At 31.7% G+C, this 26,729-nt stretch overlaps 2 protein-coding genes across 3 annotated transcripts in view; one reads left to right on the top strand and one right to left on the bottom strand.

The window, feature by feature from the left end:
• Positions 1–26,729, top strand: part of LOC132948234 (GTPase-activating Rap/Ran-GAP domain-like protein 3) — a 385,560-nt gene that overhangs the window by 155,489 nt on the left and 203,342 nt on the right. The window lies entirely within an intron of this gene.
• Positions 5,249–12,475, bottom strand: LOC132948842 (homeodomain-interacting protein kinase 2-like). The gene is made up of 3 exons (XM_061019502.1): positions 11,621–12,475; positions 8,517–8,923; positions 5,249–5,479 (listed from the first exon to the last, which is right to left on the bottom strand). Exons 1-3 carry the CDS (start codon positions 12,033–12,035, stop codon positions 5,249–5,251), a joined length of 1,053 nt encoding a protein of 350 aa, XP_060875485.1. The 5' UTR covers positions 12,036–12,475.

Below are 26,729 nucleotides of genomic sequence, written 5' to 3'. Positions count from 1 at the left end.
ATTATTTGTAAATAAACTGTACACAACAAACAGAATTAAAAAGAAAAACACAAATATATTAATAAAAAGTATATATTTATATTACGCTTATTCTGGTATTTTACTTTTTAATAAAAAATATAATTTTTTTCCCTTGAAAATTTATGTTGTGTAGTATGTTTACATTATATTAGATTATATAAAAATGTTACACTCGGAAATTATTATTTTTCATTATTTATTTTCAACGTTTTATTGAAATTCGATCAATACATGTTACAACGACATAAAGTTAAGTTGTGCGAAGGCGTATTGAATTTATGGTACCTATCGACATTTTAGTTATAATACAATACAGTATATTTGAAAAATTACATTTTTATTTTATTGATATTCTCACAATAACACTTATACGTATTTGTGTCTTGATTAAAAATATTATCCTTGCCAATTATAATATCTGTCATGTAAAATTGATTACCACTGACAATAAACTATAGAACTAAACGAAAACATATAATTAAGCATAAAGATTATAGATTATACAAAATAGACGAGAAATACTACAGTTACGTCTTGTACACATATGTGTTATTTTATCGCTTACTTTCTAAACTTAAGTAAACTTACTTTCTAAACATAAATGGCATTTAATTTTAAGTCCAACGATTGTTTTAAATTTAAAACATACTTTATTAAATTTAAAGGGTATCTTGTTCAATACACAATTTGATTTAATTACCCCTCAAATGTCTCTAGCTGTAACTTGACATTTTTACTATGATTTATCTACTGTTTAATAATATGAACAGCGGTTAGGTACCTATCTATTTTTCGTTAAAAATAACAGTCAGGTCAACTGCAGTGATTATATTATTTAAATATTTAAATCGATATAAATTGATCGATCGCGCATAGTGACAATATTATGTGAGTCTAGTCTCGTCAAATTTAAATTTATAAACATATCGATGATAAATAAGCTTTAAACATCGTGAATCCTTATTTGTATTTAAAATGTAGTTTGTATGGAGTGGAGTGGACATTTCAATACCCTTTAAAATGTAAGTGCACTTTAAAAACAAGGGGATTCTACAATGTTTGGCCTCTTTTTTTACACAAATATGTCTTTTGATAGTGGTTCGATGTAAAACTCACTAGACATTTTTTTTTAACGTTTGATAATATTATCAGTTGCTGTGGTATTAAAGTGATATAATTTGCTACGCAGATGGAAGCAAAAATAATTAATAACCATACCTAATTATTTCTCAAAGATGGGAAGTTTTTTTATAACATTTAATCTATAACTTTCCAAATTAAATATAATTAGTAGTTTTATTAAATAGAAGTTTTATAAACAAACTAGATAGTTTAACGATTCATAAAATCATTTTTGAATCAAAAATCTCCACGTTTTCATAATGTTTATTTTTCAAATATTATTTTGAGAAATAATTATATTATTTTAAAGATTCACCATTATATAAAGGTAGTATATTATATAGTATGGTTTATATTTTATAGCTGATACCTTTAGGTGGTTTTGTTGATGTTTTCTGATACGGCACCCTGCACCATAATATATAAAGCCACGAACCATTTAAAGCCATTTTCTCTTAATCTTGTCCGTGATGACTTGTGTGACACATAAGATTCACCGAGCGGCTAAAAAATTATAAACACTTTTCATGATATAGCTGATTATTTAGGTAATAAATACATAGTGCAAAAAAGGTTTTTTTTAAAAGATCTGTATAGAATTCAGTTATATATTGAATTTATTTTTCATTTATTAAAACCTCGAGGGTAAGCATATAAGTGTACATAACTATATATTATATATAGATAAATAACAAATCATCCAGAATGCTATTCGTATTAATATAGCAACAAAATTAAAGACATGTTGCCAAATAATCCTTTACCTCGACGGCCGATTATTATGCGGTGGGGCACTTGGCTAGAATCAGAAATTTGTTCTTCATATAATTTTGTAAAATTCAAGTATTATTCAAAGTCTTCAATACGATTCAAAAAGCATGACAATCTGTAAATTAATTTTGAATAAATTTAATGTGAAACCCGATCGTGCCTGAACTAAAATAACATTACAATTAATATTGAAAGTATTAAAAATCTCAAAATATAAAATTCATTACTCAAGGAAAAATTATAAATAATAGAACAGTTGAAAATTCAATAAAATATATTCTTCCTAAAAAAAAAAGCTGTAGTGCAGTTGTTCAAACGAAATGTGACGTCGTTATCAGTAAAAAGTACTGGAATAAAATTCTTGAAAGACATTTCAAAAATAATTAAAGGTGAAAGTAATCATTTTAACGTTTTTCACATATAAAATTATTCACCAGAAATAAAAATATTGGCTATTGTAGTATGCACCAATCACAAGTTCTGACGTACAGCGCAGTTTTTTGTCATACAAGTATATAGGTATATTCGTATATTAACAAATCACCAATAAAATTTCACAAAAGAAAATATAGAGCATATTATTATGACTTATAGTTTTTCTTTTTAATAAATGAAAATTTGGTGTATAAGCTTACTCACTATTGTAACTTTTTTTCCTAACAAGCATTACAACTTTTGTATGTTTATGCTTGTTATATATCAATTTTTTTTCTTTTTGGGTGGGAAGGGGGAGTGGTTTAATTGCAGCATTTAAATTAATGTATTAGGGACAATCTATTAATAAAATAATCAAATATTGCACATTTTTCGATTTTTCTTGCACATAATTTGTACATCTATAAGTGCATATTACGAAGATTGTTATTTATTATTATTTATTTAGTGCATGCAAATCCGGACTTTTTCTTATTTATAACCACACAATTATGTGAGTACTTGTTGAAAATTCAGTTTGTGTTTATTATAGTTTCTCTCAAAAATATTCTGCTTTGGAATATGAAAATCAAAATGTAGGATGTCGCACAAAAAAAAATTCATAAGATTTTATAATACGACTGAAAACGGACGTTATACTTGGCGGTCGGTCGAGTCGTCTTCTGATGGTTTCCGTCGCTGTGTAACCGGCATGCCTTATTAATACTCTGTTTGTTTCGGCGACGACCGGACGACGGAAGTAATTTACTAATTTACACCCCTCGGGTGTGTTTGTTTAAAGCATCCCGGCCGGACTCTTTTGTTGCCGCACTCCACCGTGGGTTTACTATAATGTAGAATATCGTCCGTCCGCGGTCCATCCGTATTATAATATTATATACCATTAGAGTACCACGGACGTTATACCATAATATTATAATGCATATACGCACGCGCTCACACATAGGTCGAGTTAGGTGTATCGTCAGTGCACCGTTTCTGCACGGTAAATATATTGTGGGTACTTTTTCGTCGGGGAGGCGCGTTTGCCCGCAGCTGTTATAATATTATATTATGTGACCTCTGCAGCTTGATCTCCGGCTGCAGGGTCTGCACAACTAATGGTCTGTATTGTAATATATATCCCCGTGACGATATTACATTTTATTAAAATAATATACACGTATTTAGCAGCGGGGTATAAAGATTTTACCAACCACGTAGGTATAATACACCCACTATTATACGCATGCATAAAAGTGGTCGGTGGCAATGACGACGTCGGCGTAGTGGACGGGGGTGAGTTTGTACAACGGGACATATTTAGGCATATTTAGACCGTTACGACCCCGAGGGATCGACTCTGAAGAGGGCGGTTTCCGTGGTGGAATTTTAAAACGCACCGCCGTTACACTGTATCGTAATATATAATATATTGTACGCAAGCTGGTGCGATGATTATCCGTGACTATGAGTGCATGCAAGACTTTCAATTAAGTACACGCGTATTTCACCGATTACGACAACCATGCTATTGTCCGCAATTATAGATTCCGGACAAAGCGATTAATACCAATATTAGTTTTGCAATGGCCAAAAGTAAATAATGTCCAGTATTTTTCAAAATATTTACGCAAAACCAGTTTTTGAGAAATTTGATTTTGGTTTGTTTTTAGTTTAACTCAAAAACGATTAACTTATAATCGTAGACGCTTGAAATTATCACCAAATGTTTATGTTAGCATTTTCTATACATGGTAAAATTTTCAAAATATGAGTTCTTTACGCTAATCATATACATAGATATTTGAAGTTTTTCATTTTTTTTTTTCTATAAATATCGATAAAAACATTTTCGCTCGTGCAAAAACCTTGACAATTTATTACAAGGTTCCTCATAAGTAGTTCGTGCCGTATTACAAATAGTATAACACATTTCTTTCATAGCAGTATAAATATATCATAAAATGTACTTAGAACCTAATACATACTAATTACTAACAGACCATCTTTGCTCAGAATATTTTTTCATATACAATGATTTATCGTTGAATTCAAAACATTATCTTCCACTCATAGTATAGTGGCATACTCAAAGACCAGATACACTCGACACCTACTATGGGTACAGCAGAATGGTTACCTATCGTTTTCCCATTTTGTGGAGATTTTCATCAATCTCATATTCTGTTCATTTTTTCTCAAATCCTGCTTCTACAGTTGAAAAGGTTCTTTATTGTCATTTGTGAACATTTGTAAGCATTTTTTTTTTTTGTTTTTTTATTAAAAATATAAAACAAACGTACAAAGTATACCTACAGTAACAATAACAGTCAGGCGATTTAAAAAACGTGACAAAATTGACGGAATTTATTGCAGGCAACTCGCCGCCGCGGCCGCACGAGTACGATATAAAACCATACGGTAGGCGTCTTATATTATACTTGATCCTTGAGTCCTCGCGGAGATTAATATTCAGACCGTTATCCTATCAAGGGATCACTATAGTATAGGTGATTTCGGGACGCAAAACGTCGAAATATCATACTTTCGTCTATATCGTGTAGGCACAGCCGCGACGGACAAACATATTTAGCTATACATAATTAAATATAAACCGTGATCTCCCGAACTAATTTATCGAGTATAATAATATGCAATATTTAACACAGCGTGAATGGTATTGCACACAGTAATCCGTATTATTATCACGTTCGATGTCTTCGATTATCTTCGAGACGATATCGTAATCTTGTACAGTAAATACAACACAATATAATATAATATAATATATTTTTATAAAAAATAACAAAGCTTTCTCCGACGGTGCAGATCGGTGCGGGCAGTGTTGGCTGATTTTTAGATCAGAAGTGTGGAGTATGGGGCCAGAACTATATAAATTGCAGGGGTTTAAGTCGATTCAAATGTCCAGCTTACATGATTCCATTAACTTGGCGTTTTTCTTGGTCATCGCTGTGCTCGGGTACTTGATGAAATGCATGATCGTCAGGAACGGATGCGCGAGTGCGTCGACCGCTGTTATACGCGTATCCGGCATTACAACTAACATTTGATATACCAAGTCCATGAACCAGTTGATGTCCTCACAGCATTGCTGGTCGTTTTGCTCGATCACGTCATAGTGCAAATTCTGAAAATGGAAAAACAGTATTCATAAAGTATTTTAAAAAAAGTAGGTATTTTTTTTTTCAATGCCGTTACACGCGTGCAATTATAAAATACATTATTTAATCATTATATTATACGCATTAAAAAAAAAATGGCTCGACTTAAGATGTCTATACAATATTATTAAACACTAATAGTAACACTAATACGAGTTGGTGACCGGAAATCAACTTCGTATATCGTATGTCAACTGAAGCGACGATGGGTGTTATACGTGTCCGTTATAATATTATACGTTTCTCGTTTTTTTGGTTTTTTTTTTAGCATATAAAATTAGATTTTTATGTAAATCATCAGCAACGCACTCCTGATAAACGCTACGAATGAAATGGTGGAACGATATTTTGTAAAAAAAAAAACAAAATTTATTTACATGAAATAATAATAACGGTGATAAAATGGAATAAGATGCCATGACCGACAGTGAATTATTATTGAACAATCTTGACTTTATTAAGCATGTAGTGTTTTCATAAAATAATATTGTCAACGGCCTATAAGCTACTCAAATAACGGTTTTGTATTAGAAATTACTAACCTATATGATGATTTAAAATCAAAAAAAGTATGGGAAGTAAATATGTATATCTGTATTTTAATATTATCTTTTCAAAAAACATTTCGTACTTGCATTTTTTTGACGATTAATTATATCAAGTCGTGAGATAAATATTTTGTATTCATATACAATACTGCACATCTAATCACGTTGATTCACGGCATCTTAAGATATTATATAACCATGTTATAATATTTTGTATAAATGCAAACATGTATTATATTAGTTTAATAGGTACAAATACGTTAATACATTTTGCAATAATTATAGTAGTATGAAATACAATATCAACACATTATAATTTATAGGTGACAATATTACCAAATTTTTTTTTATTAGTTTATTATTTTAATTTTAAAAACTAAAAAAACAGTTTAGTTTTGCATTCACTTCGATAAAATGTACATCTCAATATTATTATTCTCTTTACATCGTTTTTTGAAAATACAATAACAAACTCGTACTTATATTATACTGAATAATTGTACAGTTGTTGACTATCGATAGCAAATTTTTCGGTACACGTTTCAGTTTTACACCATATGATATACCATATTTATTCGAACCATGAACCATATACCGACAAAAATCGAACATTACGAACGCATATTTTTGTTGTTGAGTTTGTGTAGGAGGAACCTCAAGTCGCACACATTTTCCCGACGGAATGCATCACGAACAATAAATATTATTGCACGGGACGACGTTTGGATAAAACCGTAACTATCATTCTCAATAACAATAATGTCTCGAATAAAATATGCTGTCCTAAGTAATTCTTCCGCAGTAGCACAAATTCGAAATGGCTTTTAACGTACAGTTTGTTTTATTTTTTTTTCGACTTATATTTTCTACTCACGAAACGGATTCAGATTCTCGCCAATAACAATGTATATGCAGTCGGATACCGTTCCAGTTTCGTGAGAACTTTACAATAACGGACCGCAAACAATATAATAATATATACATTTTATTATCAAACAATTCCTCCGTATTACAATAGGCCGTATCCAGCTTTTAATAATAACGCATATAAGTATATATATATATATTTATAGATATATACGACGTATACATATTATATACACTGTTCATATCAGACGTTTCTCTTTGAGGAAAAAAAATCGAGTAGAATCCGAAAGCAAAAAATCAGTATTAATAATATACACCATACAAATACAGGTATGCTACGAGGAAAATTTATGAAACATGGAAAAACAATTAGATTCGACGGAACGAGTATTAAAAATCGTACATAGCACATTTCAAACATTTAATTTGATTTCTGTGAAAAAAAACAAGTTTATAAAGCGTGTTATTACTTATGCTCTTACCAGTATTACTTATAGTAGTGTATATTTTAAATTTACTTAGAGTATACCACCTACCTACATGGCTACATAATATTATTATGTAATTAGTGGTAATTAATTGTGCACAATACAATTAGTGAAATGTATGCAACGAACACGATGGAATGACACTACCTATAATTATTATGTGATCAACACACGCACGTCATAGTTTATTATTGCCGTTTATTCTACATATTAAGCAGTAGGCGTTTCATATTATTAACAACCATACTCGAAAGTTGGAATTGAATAATTATTGTTAGCGACGTGTTCTGAATTAGTTGTACTGCGACGATAGGATTAAAAAAAAAAAAAAACTCAGTGCGAAATAGGTAGGCACAATAATTAGTGCTAGGGGTGACTGACTGCAGTTAAACTCCTATGTTGTATTTAAACGTCCAACAAACGAAATGTACAATGTCATAATATGTATAATAATATGTTATATTGATTACATTTTTGAAAATCGTATACACCTAATCGATATTATGACGCATAATATGGTACGGCAGAGACATGCGGAAGATTTCCAAACTCATTTTTATAGTGACTTATTACAAATATGTTTATTGTGCATCAGTACATCGAACAATATAGTAGTATTAAAGAGTAGTTATTAAAGTAGTTATTATAGATTATTTAAAACTATTTAATATTTTTATAGTGAGTTTTCGCAGATGCTTATCATTGTAAAAATTAGTGCATAAACTGTAGTAAAATTGTATAAACATTGTGGTATAATAGTGGTATCTATCATGATTCGTTTTGGTCATGTAGATTTTCTTGGTTTACTTAACGTGTCAACATAAACGTGAATGCTTTAAGACACTAACTTTTAGTTTTCATAAATTACTACTTATTTAAATGTAACAGCATACGATATTATGTGAGTGTGAGTGTTAATTAAACTATTGAACTAAACTGTTCGGCGTCGGATGGATACAGACGACTACCTCAGGTATATGGAGTGGTCGCATGGTGGGTACCCTTACGGCGACCAAAACGTGATATTTTATAACACGCCGAGGGTAAAATGATTGACGGCGATGGCGATAATAATATTGTGTTGTGTCGATAAAAATCACCTGAAATTGAATCCAACCGACGGGGAGTTGAGTGTCGTAGAAATGTGTTGGGTAATCCGATATCAAGTACTCGGGAACGGGCCGCGTGCGTATAATCATTTTGATCAACAGTTCCTCCTCGTCCACGTCGAACAGCTTGACGCCGGTAACGATTTCCGGCATGATGCATCCGAGGGCCCACATGTCCAGGCCGTGGTCCAGGCTGCCTTGGAAGCACACCTCGGGCGCGCGGTACGGGATCGCCTGGATCTGCTTTTGGTGCATGGTGTGCACGTTCTTCATGTCGAACGCCCAACCAAAATCGATGATCTTCACCAGAAGATCGGTCCCTATGCCGGACGTGAACATTATGTTGTCGGGCTTGAGGTCGGCGTGCACGATCCCGAAAACTTTCAGACCGGCCAAGCCTTATTACGCGTACGTCGTGAACACGGACAGCCGACGGAGCGAACACAATATCATAAATCAAATCAAAAAACAAAAGCTGATCGAGATGTTGTAAGACGTTAAGATAAAAAAAAAAAAAAAAAGTATATAAAATCTTTTTCGACATTTACACTCGGTTCTTGTCAATTTGTGTTAAAATCAAATAAACATATTAAAAACAAATCATAGACCTTTTTATAGAATTTTTTTTAGCTACAGGTACTACATTATAATATTAAATTGTATTATTGTACTTGACGTGTTGAAGTTTTTTCAGAAATAAAAAATGTAAATTAGATTTTATAAAAATATACTGAGAACAAATTTTTAAATTATATGTTTGGAAATTCATTGCCAAACACCCCAAATAAAAATTTCAAAATTACTGAATAGTCGGTGAATACTTCAGTGCTTCATAATGATAAAATTGTAAACTTATTGAATAACAACGAAATTAATGGTATAGGACATAGGTAATCAAAGAATTATTTTATAGTGTGCAATGCTTTTGGGAGTAGCTTGTCTGATTAAAATGAGTAATACTTTTTGTAAAACCACCTTATCAAAAAGACATTAAAACATAATACACTGATTTGTCATTTATTCTGTCGATCCGAACCGACAGTCACTAGCTGGTCAATAATAAATTGTGTCGGGGGACGAGGTGGCCGAGCGGTCTAACGCGAGGGATTCGGCACAGCCGGTCCGAGTTCGATCCTCGACCACCGGGTGGCATTTTTCTCCGTGCAAGTCACGGTATCCGGAGAACAAGTGCCACCATCCCCCACCCGGGCATGGCAGATACCTACCGGTGCCCAATAAAAAATTCTGCCAATACCCAACACACACGTGTTCCTTCCCCTACCGACACTAACAACCCACAAACAAACCACTACAGCTAATGGCCATAGTTGCCGAAGCTTAAGATCAATTAAAAAAAAAAATTAATTGTGCACGTAAAATGTATTATCGTACGGGCAATCCTCGATTTTGTGTCGGCATTACCCGGGCGAGATTGATCTTACCCAATTTCAGACATTTACCCGTCCAAAAGAAAAGGTAAGCATGGGTCAATTTGAACATTATCTGGGTTAGTTTTTTCACGACGTTATCCCCGAATAAAGTACATAACGACGTACTATGCAGGAACGTGAGAGTTTCTGATGGTACATTATAACAGTGTAAAGTCTGACATTTTAAAACGAATAGGAGTACGTTTAATAATATTTATATAATATAGGTATACCTGCAGATGCCTAAACATATGATATACAGTCGATATATATTTTAAGCCAACGGATGTGTAAAGCTGGAATGGGAAAAATCGATGTGCTCGGACTAACCTGGTTTATCCTTCGGGTTACATTACTAAACACACAAAAACTGTATATTGTTATATTAATACTAACCTTTGAAAACAATGCCCTCGGGATGATAATAGATAAACATATTCATGATCAGAACATGACCAGGTTGAACAAAGTCCAAAATAAACATTATTAGTAATTAATTGTACAAATCGGATATTAGGTCTATTAGAAGAGAATTCCAAGAACTAATATGTAATAACAATAAGCGAATACTACACTACCTAATGGATAATATCAAAACCAAAATATTATAAAAAGATTAACTATGGAGGGACATTGACCAAATACAGGACAAAGATTGACTGACATAGTGATGATAATGAAATTTTCTTAATTAATTTAATATCGTCATGTACAATGTTTATTATACACTGTGCATTATTACAGAGCATATTATATTTTAGGCATCATTAAATCAACTTGTTAAAGTTATTTTAATTAAAAATGTTTTAATTAATTAATTAGTTAATTTTCTAATTACTTACCTACCTAACTTATTTAATAATTTAACTTAAGTGACTAGTTTAATAAATTAGTTTTGTTCAGATAATTTAAAAAAATAATAGGTATAAATAATATATAGAGCGACGTTCCATCCGGTCCCTTCTCATGTCTCATCAGTGGTGCCGAAGTTTTTGAAAACAGATGATATTTCAAATAAAATAGACTCACAATCCAATGGTTGGTACAATATGATTTACATATTTGAAAAATAATTTGACCATATTGTATATATATTACAGGTTACCTATATCCATTCTTTATCATCACTAAATCATTATCTTTCATTCTTACAACAAGGCCACATTATAATATATCCAGACACCGCCTCGCAAACAGAAATAATAAATCATATAAAAAAAATAAATAGATTTGTAGTTGGACCACGCCAAGTTATGTTAATAAATTTTTTTAAATATTCAATGCTTATCGCAAAATATTAAGACCCACAAAATACGATTAGCAATAATATCAATGCGTTTCCATTTATCTCTCATCGGAAAAGTTGGACTTATAGAATATATAGAAAATATTATGGTATACCATGCCTAATGTAATTTACTCGAAAACAAGTCAAATTTCGCCATATCACCGTGATTCTTACGGAACCTTGGTCATATATTATCGCTTTAACATAAAAATCTCAGTTTTCTCCTGAGTTTTGACTCATGTGATGATGTGACGAAACGCTGCGCACCGCGTCGAGTACTTACATGCGTATACACTGCAGATTTAGACGTACCTGTTGTACTTAGCTCTACGTTTTTCACATGGTATTATTTCCCGTTATTACTGTTGCACACGTACCTTGTGCGATCTGTCTGACGATCGGCCGACACATGCACATTGGCAGCGGGCCGATGTTGTGCAGCACGGCCTGCAGGGTGATGCTCAGTCTCTCCATGACGAAACACATCATTCCCGATTTGAGCAGTACAGTGTCCCTCAACCGGACGTACCGGGCCCGCAACTGACTGGACTTGAGCCTGTTCAAAAAGTCCAGCTCCTTGAGGTACAGTTTCCGGTCCAGCCGTCTGCTGGAGTCCGAATCGTTCGGCGCCTTGATCACCACCGCGTTGCCCGTGCCCGACTCCGTCGCTCTGTAGACGCACGAGAAACGACCGGTGCCGATAATTTTGTGCACCGCGTACGTGGCGTTAAGCGACCGGATGGTCGTGTTCTCCTGCAGAACGTTCTCTTCGTTTATTCCAGCCAACGCCATCTGCAACGGTCTACAATTATTGTGGTCGTTGCGATTGGTATGGATTTCAAAACTAGTTTTTCCAAAACCCCAATTCCCAAGACCAAAATGTATTTGAAATTGAGACTTTCAAGGATTATTACTTTTCGAATTAGGACAAAACTACCAAATCACTATACGTTTATTTTTATATAGTTTATCGGTAGTTTTTCATTACGATGATAAATTCAATTAACCACATTTAAATAAAATATACTGACTGAAAATACATTGACGACCACGTAAAATGTTTGGACCGTTTTTTCTACTTAGAAAAAAATAATTCACTGACAAAACTAAAAAAACAGATCTTCGTTGATTCAATACATTTCTCGCTCCACTTATAAAATAAAATGAAAACACTAAAATACCGTTCATTTTTTTTACATGTAATCCATGAGCACATCCGATCAACCCTCACATTCAATTTGTCGGTAAAATTCAATAAATATAAAACACTCGTCACGCCTTGAGCTAGAATGTTATCCAACAATTAATGGTTAATGTGATTTTTTTGTTTTTAATCATTGCAATATTAAACAGCACATTTTTTATAGTAGAAAATTGAAAAAATTCACGTAAATTGATTTAACTTTAATTAATGTGAATTTATAATTGTTTACACCTAATCGTATGACGATTGATATAGTGATTTATTGCAATAATCAAACGTACCTGAATCACATAGCACGAAATATTTAGAATTCACTTTAATGTAGTCGCTAAAATAATGACTTTGAAAACTAGTTGGGGGCATATTGAATAGTTGTATTTTGTCAGTAGCTTTGTACGATAAGGACCTAGAATCTATTCTTAAACGTGTTTTGTCTAATGCGTTACTGAATAATATTTTTTGTACATCAAAAGAAACTGGAGATATTTTTTAAATACGTAATACTATTATTGTTTATGAATACTCAATAGTTCATAATCATTAGTTAATAGTAATACCTAATACATGAAAACTATGTATTACTATAGATATTGAACAATCCGAGGTCCGATGAGTCTTCGCAAAAAGCCACGAGACAATATAATGAAAAAATGTTTATCTAAAAAATATTAATTTAAATATTTCAGATTAAAATAAAACATTTCCCATTCGATGCTAATAATTAATTTTGATCACTTCCATGGACTCGTACAAATTATATTAAAAATTAAAATGAAAATGTTTATTAAAAACGCGCGTCAGTACCTACTTGGTTATGTTTTTTTTAACCAACCTTTTTGTTTTTAGTTTTTTAGTACATCAGGGACATTGCTCGATAACATAATAATAGTCATGAGAAAACGACACAACAACCACATTAATAATAATAAAAATAATATTATACTCACAGTGCGAGAAGATGAATAATAACGAAGGGTATTATTGTTAGAACTATTATTCTACAATTTCCAGTTCCGCGTGTGAAACTCGAAGCGCCGTATTATGATATAATTTCGTGTTTGATCTGAATGTGAACTTATAATAAATATTACGTTCAAATCGTTTATAATATATACTATTATTATAATTACGAAATAATAGTATAAAATTGTCCACCGTGTGACAATGCCGAAAATGTTTTTAGGAACCGTTGGCGATAATGCGCGTTTAACAAACGGATATCACTAATGACGGTAACCGGGCAAATCAATAATGATTGTGTCATCGTTACACATTATTGAAGCGTTTTATAATAAAAACAACAAAAATATCATAAATAACCACGGATATGAATACATTGCGATCTAAACTCAAAGAATATGTAAATACTATATTATGTATACCTAAATTATTATTATTATATCAATACTATCAACCCTCTTGACTCTCGAGGCTATGCTGATTAGATTTTGTACACATTTTATTATTTTAGTTTCATTATATTACGAATCACAATAATAAGAGGTAGAAGGTTAAAATTTTTATTTTTAAGGGACCAACCCAACCCTATACTTACTTGCCTATATAATAGTTTAGTATTATATAAACTAATATAATATGTGTACACATTAGTAATGTTGGGCCTCTGTGTTTTCCCGTATTACTGATTCAATTTATGGAAAAGCGGGAAAACACAGATTATTAATCATTTAAATAGCAAAATGCCCTTAATCCTATTTGATGGATGGACAAAAAAAGAATTTTATCTTTGAATTATGCCCTATATAACAAGGAGTTATAACGATATTTTGGTACAGTAATAATCGTTTCCAACAACAAATTATACATGAACAATACATTATTTAAGATTTTCTAGAAGAAGTACAATCATAAACAATGGAAAATATAAATAAATTATGTGTCTAAAGATTATAGAAGACAATACGTATGAATAACAATGGACTAATTTTAAAATTTATATTTACGATTTGTTGATGGAGAAATATAATAATTTTTCACATCAGCACCTACCTACGCAATATGCGTGTATGGGTCTACTTTTGCCTCTTTATTACGACTTCAACAATAAAGTCATTATAGCCAGGAAAATATGAATTTGCATTTTATATTTTACGTTATAATTTGTTCATTCATCATAATAATCATACATTACAAGTGTAATTGGGTAATAAGAATAATAATAGTTATAATAGTAGGTACGCATATGAAATATTTAAACGTGGTGGTTGTAGAGATTAGATTTTTTAAGGAAATACCTTAATAAATTAAAGGTTTTTTATTGATAAAATATCTTCTATATTCGTTGGCTGTGGAAAGACTTTACTCTTTGGCAAAGTATGGGCATTCAAAGGGGAGTTGTTTTTTGAATATTAAAGATGTGTCGCAGAATTTGCCCATAATATGTCTTGGTTCCTTTTTCGTTAAGTGTACGTGGGTGATGTTTGTGTGACCGATTTTTACACACGACCATATTATATTGTTTGTTCTCGTCTTGTGCAGGAGAAGGGATACGGATTTAAAGAAGTCTTGATTTGGTGGAGTTTATTGTTAGATTCGTGGTTCCATAGTAGTTGGTATGCTTTATTGCTCCTATCCAAGGCGCATCTGATTGTGCGATCCCATTTCTTTTCGTGGCCAATTGTAACAAATTTACAACGTACAAATCTTCGCTACCTATCGTCAACCTTATCTAATTAGATAGTTTGTGAATCCGTAAATGCACGCTTACTCTTTATAAAATGTAAACGTAAATAAGTGCACGGTATAAAACAACAAGCAACGTTTACTATTTAAGTCGTAGCGCTATCACTGCCACGAGCCATACACGACATAATATTTTGCGCACAAGATAATAACGCCGTGGTCTATCCTAATGCACCTTCGAATGGCAACAATCAACACAGTCAACAGCACGCTTATTTTATATGCGCTTTCATAAGCTACTCAAACTCATTCCGATATTCTCTTACAAAGGATTTTTCCATCATACACTAACAGGAAATCCTCGAAGTGGCATCACGAATATACAATAATATTTTAATCATTTTATAACAAAATTGGAAATAATAAAAATGAAAATGTACAACAAAGAAAACAATATATAATTAATCAAGTGAAGTTCCACTAATGGGTGAATTCTTAATAACCCCATTCATATACCTACTCTTATTATATATTACGCTAATGATTGTGCATTTTTTGTATAAATTGTTTGTTTCAAATAAAAATAATAAAAATAAAATTATATATTATCGTGTACACCTAACGTATATTTAAAAATATCAAATAAAACCATAATAATATTACGACATCATGCATTTTGTTATTGACTATTGTATTAGTTACCTAATCAAAGTTTTTTTTACTTTTAAGTTGGATTAAACGATCAATACAGTTTTTGTAAAGTAGGTTTAAACGATAACAAGATTTGATTTAACATAAAGACTGCTTGATGGGAGAAGTTGCCCATTTAAGATAATATTGGGTTGGTAAATCAAAGTTTAAAAAGTAAAAATCATAGTTTTATAATTTGTTTTATTGTATGTTTATATTATAAACTTATAGCACGTACCTAGGGACGTTGAAAATAATATTAAACGTCTTATGGGAGGAGTAAAACTCCATATACCCACACGGTCACGGCTTTATTCATAATAGCGTTATATACATTATATTCAGTTATGAATTTTCCACAATATTATTATAATATTTTTATATATCACAGCTGCAGTAGCCGTTTACCACGGGCGTTTAACGTTGTGTATTATTTAATAATATGTTATCTGCACACTATATTACTTATCACGATTAAGATATTATTATTATTTGCAGGCGTCGACCTAGAAATGAAAAAAGAGAGGGACTTATTGTATATATTATATAATTACGTAGGCAAGAGTGAAATATTTAGGCCTAAAAGGCGGTTTCAGCCCCCATAACCACTCCCACTTGTATCCACGTCTGATTAAGTGCAACCATAGACCTATAAACTAATGGACAGCGCATTCCACTTCGCTCTGCCATCAGTGCTAGGTGATCATATAACCATATTATAACTGAGAGAGAAAGAACATAAAGTAGTGAAGGAAACCCGTATACGGCCCGCATAAGGAACTGTATAAATGTTACTACTTTGTTTCTTTTATCGCTCACTCTATACCTTACCCATGACTTGTCTCTCTTAGCGCTGTCCGTTAGTTTATAGGTCTGTGTGTGCAACCTACAAAGACTACACAGTTTTGATACAAAAGCAATTATAATTTTTTCTTAAATCCTAATATGCGGCCAGACCGCAGACGATCGATGTACAGAGTGATAATGTAATGTCTGTCCTCGTCCGCAGCCACACGACTGCTGTTTCGTAAACTAATAAATTATTATAAATATATGGCTCAGTACCCACCTCTCGTTGGTGATGCGTAGTAGAAAGTTTACAACCTTGCAAATTCTACAAGCACACTATTAACGAATATTTATTAATGACCAACGACTTTTGAGATATTTGCGCATAAAATGACAAAAAACAAACAAAAAACAAGTAATACAATATATTTGAGACCATAATGATAATGAGAGGGTTTATGGCACTTAATAGTATCAAAGGTTTTTAAAGGCATTAGTTGGATTTTATAATTGTCAAATAATTGTAGGCTCAAAACAAAGAGGTCGAATAATAGGTAATCGCTTTTTTGGTATATTTTATTGAAATATTCTTACCACTTTAAATACGGGTATCTTTGTGTGTGTGTGTGTGTCGGAAAAGACATGAAAATGTATTAAAACGGATACGGTTGTTTTATGCTGAAAGTTACTTAAAAAATTAACATTTTTACGAGTGTTTTACATCAACATGTGCAAACTTCATTGATAACAATTACTTTAACGTGACTTTTTTCAAAACTAAAAGTTTCAACTGTGATGAAAATCGGCCAGTTTTATAATGTATTTGTCGTGATGAATTTTTCTTTATAGACAATTTAATTTAATTAAAAAAATATAAATTTAATTCAATGTTTAATAGATTATGCTATATTATTGGTTAGTATAGTATAACATATAACCTACCTATATAACATTTTTTTTCTAACGAATATTTTCGTTGTTTACAAATTCCTTTAAAAATTAGATTGAACATGTTTTCTATGAAAGTGATTTATCAATATTTCTTTATCCTCGAAATGAAAATAATATTTTATTATTATTAACAATAATATAATAACAACCAATAGCACTATAATATTGTTTATTGTTCAACACCTGCAATTTCTACAATTTCGTGTTGAAATCAAAATATGAACGTGGAACGTGATTAAATGGTTGTTGATATTATGTCTTATAATAACTATATGTAAAGGTTTCACGAAAACCCAAGCAAATGACGCACAGTGGTTCAAAAATGAAGATAGTTGGCCAAAAGTCGATATTTTGAATTTTAAAATACTCAAATAAAGATAATAAAATGGTTTTGTATACTACCCAAGGCGTATAAATATGTAAAAACGTATTGCAAAATATTATTGGGTATACTCATAAAATAATATAAAAGTAGACAAAATATAGTTTTTTTTTCTTAAAAACTATAATATTTTGTCAATAACTGTCATATAGTTTAATTGTCTACAATAAATAAAATATAATGAAATTGAAGTGTTCATCAATTTATCTATATGTTGGATAAGTTACAAAGATAGTATTTAATGACCCAATTATGAAGTTACAATTTTTATAACCTGCATATTATGGTCATTGAAATGTACAATGTTACAAATAATAAGATGATAAACCTATTAGCTTTTATAAACATATAAATTTAATAATTTTTTTAATCTAGTTACCCGACGATATTACACCACCAATTAAATCACTATCTATACTGACTACAAAAATATTATCATTACTTGCTCATATTTGCTTGTTACTTTGTAATGAACACTTGAAGTTTGAAAGTTTGAAAATTTAAAATCGTATTTTATTATGGTTAAGGAAAACAAATCAAAAATTGAAGTTCAATTCTGTAAGAACTAAGAAGTGTTTCTCTTACCAAAAAAAAAAAATTTCTAACTATGATCTTTTTAAATATTTTTACGAGACTTAAGAGTTTTTCCGGTAAGAAAAGATTTTGAGAAAAAAACAGGTCACATGGAGGCCCGTTAAATCGGTATACGAACACGAATTAGGTATTATTAAAATAATTATTATGTAAGTAACAGATCGTTTTATAAGATTTCTGTGGAAATTATACTTTTGGCGAACTATTTTCATTTTTAAACCACTGCAGTGCGACGTGGTAATGACGTCGTGGCAGAAGAGCAATGGAAATATTTTCACAATATGAAATTGAATCTTTTAAAGGAACTCAATATGATGATAGCCTCCGAAAGCCATACACATCACCGGATATGTTGATTCCACTGTTCGTAACAATTTTGGAACTTGTCGACAGTGATTTTTTTTTTTCAGAATCATTTTGGCTATCACAGACATTTTTAAAGAAATTCACCACGAATTTCTCTTGCCAATGTTGCATTGTAAGATTGTTTTCCGCGTTATCGTCGCGTATAACGATATTTATTATACTAATCAGCATAAATAATCCGTAGCGACACGCCGTAGCGAAACGGCACATGAAAACGCGATTTATGGAATGGGGTAGGGGGGGAAGGAGGCCCATTGGTTAAGATATATTTAAGTACACCAACCTCAAATCTAAGTCGATACGGTTCAGCGAGGTTACCATTCTCGTGTAAACGAGAGTTTAATATTCGATCGAGTTTTAATTGTTCAAATCGCGGAAAACGCACCGTCTTATATTGACAAGGGTTCTGCATGGAGACACGGTTTTATCATAAAAACAATATTTTCACTTTTTTAAATATTTATTTTGTAAATTGAAATATTACATACACGTTTATATTTTATATATTATCGTTACGCGGACCACCTAAACGGGCAATTTTCGTACGTTAGCACACAGATTTCTATATAGGTAGTATACAGGAGTGTAGCACATAAGTCTGTGCATTAGCACGATAAATTATCGGGGCTCTGTGCAATAACCAGAGAGCTCCACTTTTTTTCCCAAAAGTGACTTTACCGTGAAAACGATTTCATGGAAGAAATATCTTTATATTGGTACCTACAACAACCATACAAATCTGATTATTATCTTCGTAGCTATCATAAATATCGTTAATTATTTTCTACGGGAGTACTTGAATGAGATAATGATTTTTCAAATGGTCGCCCTAAACAATTCTGAAAATTGGAGCTGTCTGGTTATTGCACAGAGCCCTTCGATTGATATAAACATTATAATTTATAAACCGGTAGCCTCGAAGTTTTCGATAATATTGCATCATTACGAGAAATCATTCTTTATTACATTGATTCATTACTGGTGATTTTTTTTTAAGATTTTCACTCTATAATTGTATTTAATGATATATTTTGGCATTCTGCTACGATTGGATTTTTGTTTTTTTTTCTGGTATGATGATCCAATGATGATTTATTATTATTTATAAATATACTATAGGACATTTAGGTGCTCTAAAATATGTGAAAAATACATTTGATGTCATCCCACAAAAATCATGCATTACAAAAAAAAAAAGACACAAAAACTGTATTTGTTTGGTTTTATTCAAATTAAATTAGGTTTGTTATACTTGCTAGTTCCTATTATTATGTCCTACGCTTAAAAACACATGAACATTTATATTATGAATTCATTTTTTTTCATTCAAATTACTTTATAATTGTACCTACCTAATGGATAATTATAATAATAAAATATAACTATAAAACTGAATAATTAATTGGCCCATTCCTCGAATTTTTTAACTACATCGATATTTGTTTGTCTGTCAACAAAATACTCTCAGAAAATCTATTAAAAATTAAAAACTGAACAATTCAACGTTACATTTTAAACTCTGAGCGAAAAATGTTTGAATTTTTTCTTAAAAAAAATACAATTACTTATATTTTGTATTAATAATGGATGTGAATCTACGAAGGGTCGTTAGTAGATGAATATCTCTAAATTAAGGTCAGAAATAAATTTACATCAAACAGTTTCGAAATTAGAACAGCGTTGGGATAATGATGGGATAAGTCTTATCATACTGAGTTGAAGGGTGGTGACAGGGAAAGGTCGAGAAGAGTGAGTTTCTAAAGTGGGACAACGAGTTGAAATTTAAACTTAATAATATAAATATGGCAGTTGCAAGACCTTAGGAAAACGGATTTTTCATGATTAAGTAGAATGGAAGTGATTTAAAATCCTGGCAAACTTTATTACAAAGACATCATTATATTGATCATCCAATATAATTTAATATAAAATTATATGTAGTCACTTACACTCACGTGTCCACTCTATTTCAGTACTTCGTCGAAGTTTTCACACGTTTATTCGTTCGAGGTAGAAGTCCGTCATTATCACGAACAAGTATCAATCATACTCTAGCTGTAGCTAGAATATATCGAAACATGGGTTTGTGTACCTCTACACATTTAAAATGGAGATGTAGGTTTCGCCCTTGTGAAAAATAATATTTTAAAGTTTTCAACTCCGTTTTTGGTTCTTTTTAAGTGTCTGAATTGTATATTATACTCAAATATGCATAGAGAGACATTAACTCCACGGTTAACACTCAACACTTGTCTCGTTGAATCAGAAAACATGGTATAGAATTTACTTTTTTCCACATTTTCTTTTTGGACAATATTTCTTCGTATGTTTTCCATTGTTATTTTTTCGCCCTTGGGCTCAAACACGAGACAATTATCAAACGATATATGTTTTGACGTCTACCAATATTTTTGGATTTATCTGAAGTGAGACATATTTTTTATAAACATCCAAACGTACAAGCAAAAAATACAGAAGCAACCGTTTATATTTTTCAACGAATATAATATAGTTAGATGAATCAAAACGACCTATATCTTTTTGTTATTTAAAAACTAAGCATAGGTGTTATATGGGCGAAAACCATAATTATCATTGCGATTGTGACGCGATGAGTGTCATACTATATTTGCAGGATTTCGCGCGCGTGCCTCGCGTTTCCCGAGAGTAAAACGTGGACATGTCGAGTGAACACTAGGCATTTGTCGACACAACTCGTTAGTATTGTTTCATCGCTGTCGAAACAATCGTCTCGTACCTACGGTGTATTGTAATACGCACAAACCGAACGATGGAGTGTGTTTGATGGCGTAATCGGCCGCGAAGATATTCCAGTCGACAGTCGTGGTCGTTATACCCGCGCGTATGCAGGAATGGCCGATGAGCGTGAAAGTCGGTGTCGCGCATATTACCGATCGAGGAGGGCTGCGACACTGAGATTATATTGTAATTTCGCATTTGGCCATCGATCACGTCGTCGTCGTCGTCGTCGTCGTCGTCGTATATATTCTATAATAATATAATAACATAAAGGTCAGATCTGCGTGTGAATGTTATAATATTTTATGTATAATAATATTGCTTATATGACGTACCTATATCTATGGCTTTATAGAGGCATGGGTGGCGTTCATATGTCACACCTCGGCTATAGATCGACCGTCGTTTAAACTCGAAAATAAATGACGCAATAGTGCGGTTTTAACAAGAAGTTCCCTATTTTGTTTAACGAAAAACATAGCTGTACGAATATTGTGTGAATGCATTGTTATACGATATTATTATTTATTTATTCGCTCGTGTTCGACTAAACCTTACTGAAGTCATCAAGTGCTTCTACGCAGATGAATTACGACACACGCATCATAAAGTTAGTTTTATAGAAACTTAGAAGTTTGAAATGTATTTGATATTTTATATTCATCCATCTAGAGGCTGTCAAGCTAATGAAAAAAAATGATTTCGAGTCAACCGAGTTGATTGTTAACGTTAATGGCGTTTAGTTATAAGATAAATATAAACATTAACAATATATTATTAACATCTAAAAGTTAAACATTTGAAGTCAATTTGGAAAAAATATACTTGACTCATTAAAAAAAAAAAAGTTAATTTTTTGAAATACCACCTAGCACACACATGATATTATAGGGGTTGCGGGACTTTAAAATTTCTGAAGTATGATAACTAAATATTTTGTTGAAAAAAACAATGTACTTATCTTTATACTATTACAGGCATTACATAATATACTGCTTATTATTATAGCTTTGGTGGCTTAGACGTTTATTCATTTGTTAGTTTTCATTATATTGATAATTGTATACAGCGTGAATAAACAAAACATTTTATGTGTGTGTGAAACACGTGCGCCATGCGTGTGTGAAAACCGCGTGATAAAAAAATAAACGGAATTTAAATGCTTTAAGTGTTGAACATCGTGTTCCGTATCATTGAAAACGAAAAACACATGTCCGTTTGTAATGATATTATAATATTATTAAATTGTTTTAATATTATTGTAGTGCAGTTGTTAAATAACGGCGGAGTGCATAAACACGTGTACTTACCTACACTTATAATACGTGTGTAGTGTGTACGATAGTGCGTTAATCGTATTGTTTACTCGTTCTCTCTTCAAATCAACAATAGCTGCCTTTATTTATACGAAAATTATTATTTACATTGAAATAATTACCGTACCTGTGCGTTGTGCGAACACGCGTATTTTGTACTTATGTATGGAAGGTAATTATTGGCAGAAACGTAAAAGGTCGCGTCTGTTGTGTCGTCAATGGAATACAGCCTGAAGCTATAAATAACATAAGCCTAGGTATAGTGTTAAAAAAAAAAATTACAACAACACAATAAATTTATCGTGACACAAGACGTGAACGAAACTTTCAACCACATCGTTTTTATTTTTGGTTCATTAAAAACGTATAATTGATCACACAACAATTTTTTTAAGTCTTCCATAAAATATGATACACTGCTGTACTGTCAACGTAAAATTGTTTTATTAGAATACGTTTAGGAAAATAATTTGTATTAAGCATACACGAATTAAACGGCTTGTACATTATAAAATTATGATTAATAAATCAATGTCTATACAATAATAATATTATGTAGGATGCCATTCAGATTCCAGAGTACTTTTAAACTTATTTTAAAAATTCATAAAAACTATTTTATAAAAAATGTATGATTCGCCAAGAATGCTCATCCCCGTATTTAATTTTAATAAAGAATTCATTAAAATTCTGATTTTTAGAATTTTTAAATATATTTAAAGACCATATTTTTAAATTCTTGAGATTTTTGTATTACTTATTAAGGATCATGTGGAGATACAAATTTCTATTTTTTAAATGAGAACCCATTTTTCTTACTGTAAATGTTTCAGTGTAACATTTTTTTTTTAAATACTGATATAAATAATAGGTACCTAATTCAAAATTTGAGCGAGGAATAAGTCCGCATAATGGTTTTTATTGATTAAAATAGATGTAATAGTTATAATGTATCTAATATTCATTATACTTTTGACCATATTTTTTACTGATTACTAAAATTCTCAAATCACTTTGCTAGTCCCCATATTTTCCAAACGAATTACTTATCGGTAACAGATTCATATTCGTAAACAAAGTTATATTATTATAGATCAAACATTTTTCGTTTCAATTTTTATTTTGATAGTATTTATATTGTAGTACTAGCTGACCCGGCAAACGTTGTTTTGCCATATAAATTATATCTAATGAATATTTCGGTATTCAAATAAAAAATAATTAAATTATTGTAAGTGCGTGGGAATGTCGTATACTGGTTTATGACTGAGAGATGAATGGAGCACTGTGAAAGATGACGGCCCATAAAAATAACAATACACCAAATATTAATTTTTTTGAATTCATTGTATTTTTTTTATCTTAACTAATAAATTTAAAATTACATCTCTATCATAAATTATAAAAATTTAAAAATAACGTAGAACGACGTTGTCCTGACCGCGTCTAATCATCATACGATACGCATAATAAGCTTTCGAGCTAACGTTCTTGTTTGTTTCGTCTCCTGTTATAATATATTCATAAATATTAACTCAAATTAAGTAATGATGTTCACAATGAATGAAGTACATGTTACGGGATCGCGCTGTTCAATATTTATGCAATATCCGTCTTGTCCCTTCCAGAACATTAGCGGATATTGGAGAGCGTCGTGTGTATCAGCAATGAACTCAATATTATTATATTTCTTCTTCGAATCACGATTTCTCGTGTAGCTGCTGTACGGTCGCCAACCATGATTCCAACAACGTCGTCAACTACATGTGCATTGAATCTACTTCTTGTGCTCTCCAGCTGGTGTTTTATCAGGATCGATGACAATAGCGTGATTGTCACTTTGTAATTTGTGCATGTGTGATTTGAATAATTTCAACAATTCATCGTGCTCATTCAATAAAGCGTCCAGATCGCCGACGATGCGTCCGGCAAAAGGTGAATAATTAAGGTTATTGTAACTACAACGTGCATCCACGCGATTGGCAAGTGCGCTTCCGGAGTCCTCGCCGCCCATAAAGTAAATTTGTAAATATTTATGTGGTTCGTTTGGCATTGGTAGCAATGAGCCCACTCTATGATAAACTTGGTCTTTGATTTTGAATGTTGAATTAAATTGTTGACCATTTGCAGCATTATTTTTAACTATTTCTGTTGCTCCGAACATTTGGAAACATGAATTGAATGTTCGAATTGACTCCAGGAACAGGTTAGAATCTGGAACCGTACCGATAAGTAAACCGTTCAATGGTTCAGGTGGTGTTTCAATTTCCGGTAGTTGCACTTTTCCTGACGCGCAACACATACCGGCTGGCTCATTTTTGAACTCAAACGCATTGCAATGCGGACATTCCTCGTCCATAGCACCAATCTCTACTTTCGAATGAGCGTAATATTTAATATCGGGCCCATACTCGAATGCTAGACGAAGGAATGAATTGGATGCAAATGCTCTATGTACTTGTTGGCGTTGTCGGCCATTTGCTCTGCGTGTGTCAACTACGAATTGACGCGCTTTTAATCGTCTTTTTTGATTTTGTTCAGCTTGTGCCTCACGCAATCGCACCATGTTCACACGTACATTTTCATTATTCGGTTGGATTTGTACGTCTCTTCTTTGTGCTCTTCTATCTCGCATGATTGTACTTTTGGTCGTTCGACGGGCCAAATCAGACGCACTTGCGTCTTGCTGGCATTGTACAAAATACACAAATCGATCCAATTTAAGTTCATATATTATGTGATTATTAACCTTTCTTATAAATGAGAGAGAAAGCTTGTTGTGTTAGACCGTCCCATTCAACGGTCGAGTCGTTTCTGATGAATTCGTTAAATGCGATAAATACGCGGTCGTTTAATATTATGGGTATACATATTGCATAATCGGTATAATAATAATATATAGTTGGATAAATTTCTCGGAACAATTATATCTACACGCCGATAAAAACCAACAAAAAGGTCAGGTTGCAGGTAGGTGGAAACGTAATCTAATAATATATAAATATACAATTTACATGTTAAATATTAAAACATATTTGTGATGAGCCACCCTTTACACGTATGGGTATGAAAAATAGTTTGCATCACTCTCTGAGACCTACTTAATATACACAAAAGATTTCGTGAAAATCGGTCCAGCCGTTTCGGAGAAGTTTGGTAACAAACATTGTGAGATTTTTATATATTAGATAAACAGGAGGGGAGGTTCTAATTTGAAAAATATAAGTTTGTATATCCAAACGACACTCCAATAGTTGTACGAAAAATCTCCAAAAATCAGATTAAGATATTAAATAAAAAAAGGGGGAGAGCATGCTTGGTTTAACATCATATTAATTAAAATACATGACGTAATGTTTAAATTGTCAATTAATGTCGTATTATATAAGAATCTACCGCTTTTTCGGGAAAAATATTGATTTTTATTTCGTACAATAGTAAAAATACAAAGATAAGAACCGTTTGAACAATATGATGGATAAACAAAATTACGTGCCATAATAAATTAAATACCAAATTTTAATTAAAAATAATAATTTATCGCATTTATAATCATGGTTCACTCGCTGTTTATAGTAGGTAAGTATCTAAAATAGTTTTTATTATTAGAGTTTATTTAATTAATTTCGAAATGATGATTTTTGAAATAATAAATTTGTTTTTAATATCTAACATTATGGTAGGCGACAATTAAAAACATTTTATATATTATAATCTGAAGACGTTCTACAACATATTATTATGGTCCATAGTGACGATTACGAAAAAAAATATTTTACAAGCTGTTTTTT

This window comes from Metopolophium dirhodum, chromosome 7, assembly GCF_019925205.1.
Source record: "Metopolophium dirhodum isolate CAU chromosome 7, ASM1992520v1, whole genome shotgun sequence".
NCBI classification, from domain to species: domain Eukaryota; kingdom Metazoa; phylum Arthropoda; class Insecta; order Hemiptera; family Aphididae; genus Metopolophium; species Metopolophium dirhodum.
Note: the sequence above shows the minus strand (reverse complement) of the source record. Positions and strands in the feature narration are given on the sequence as shown.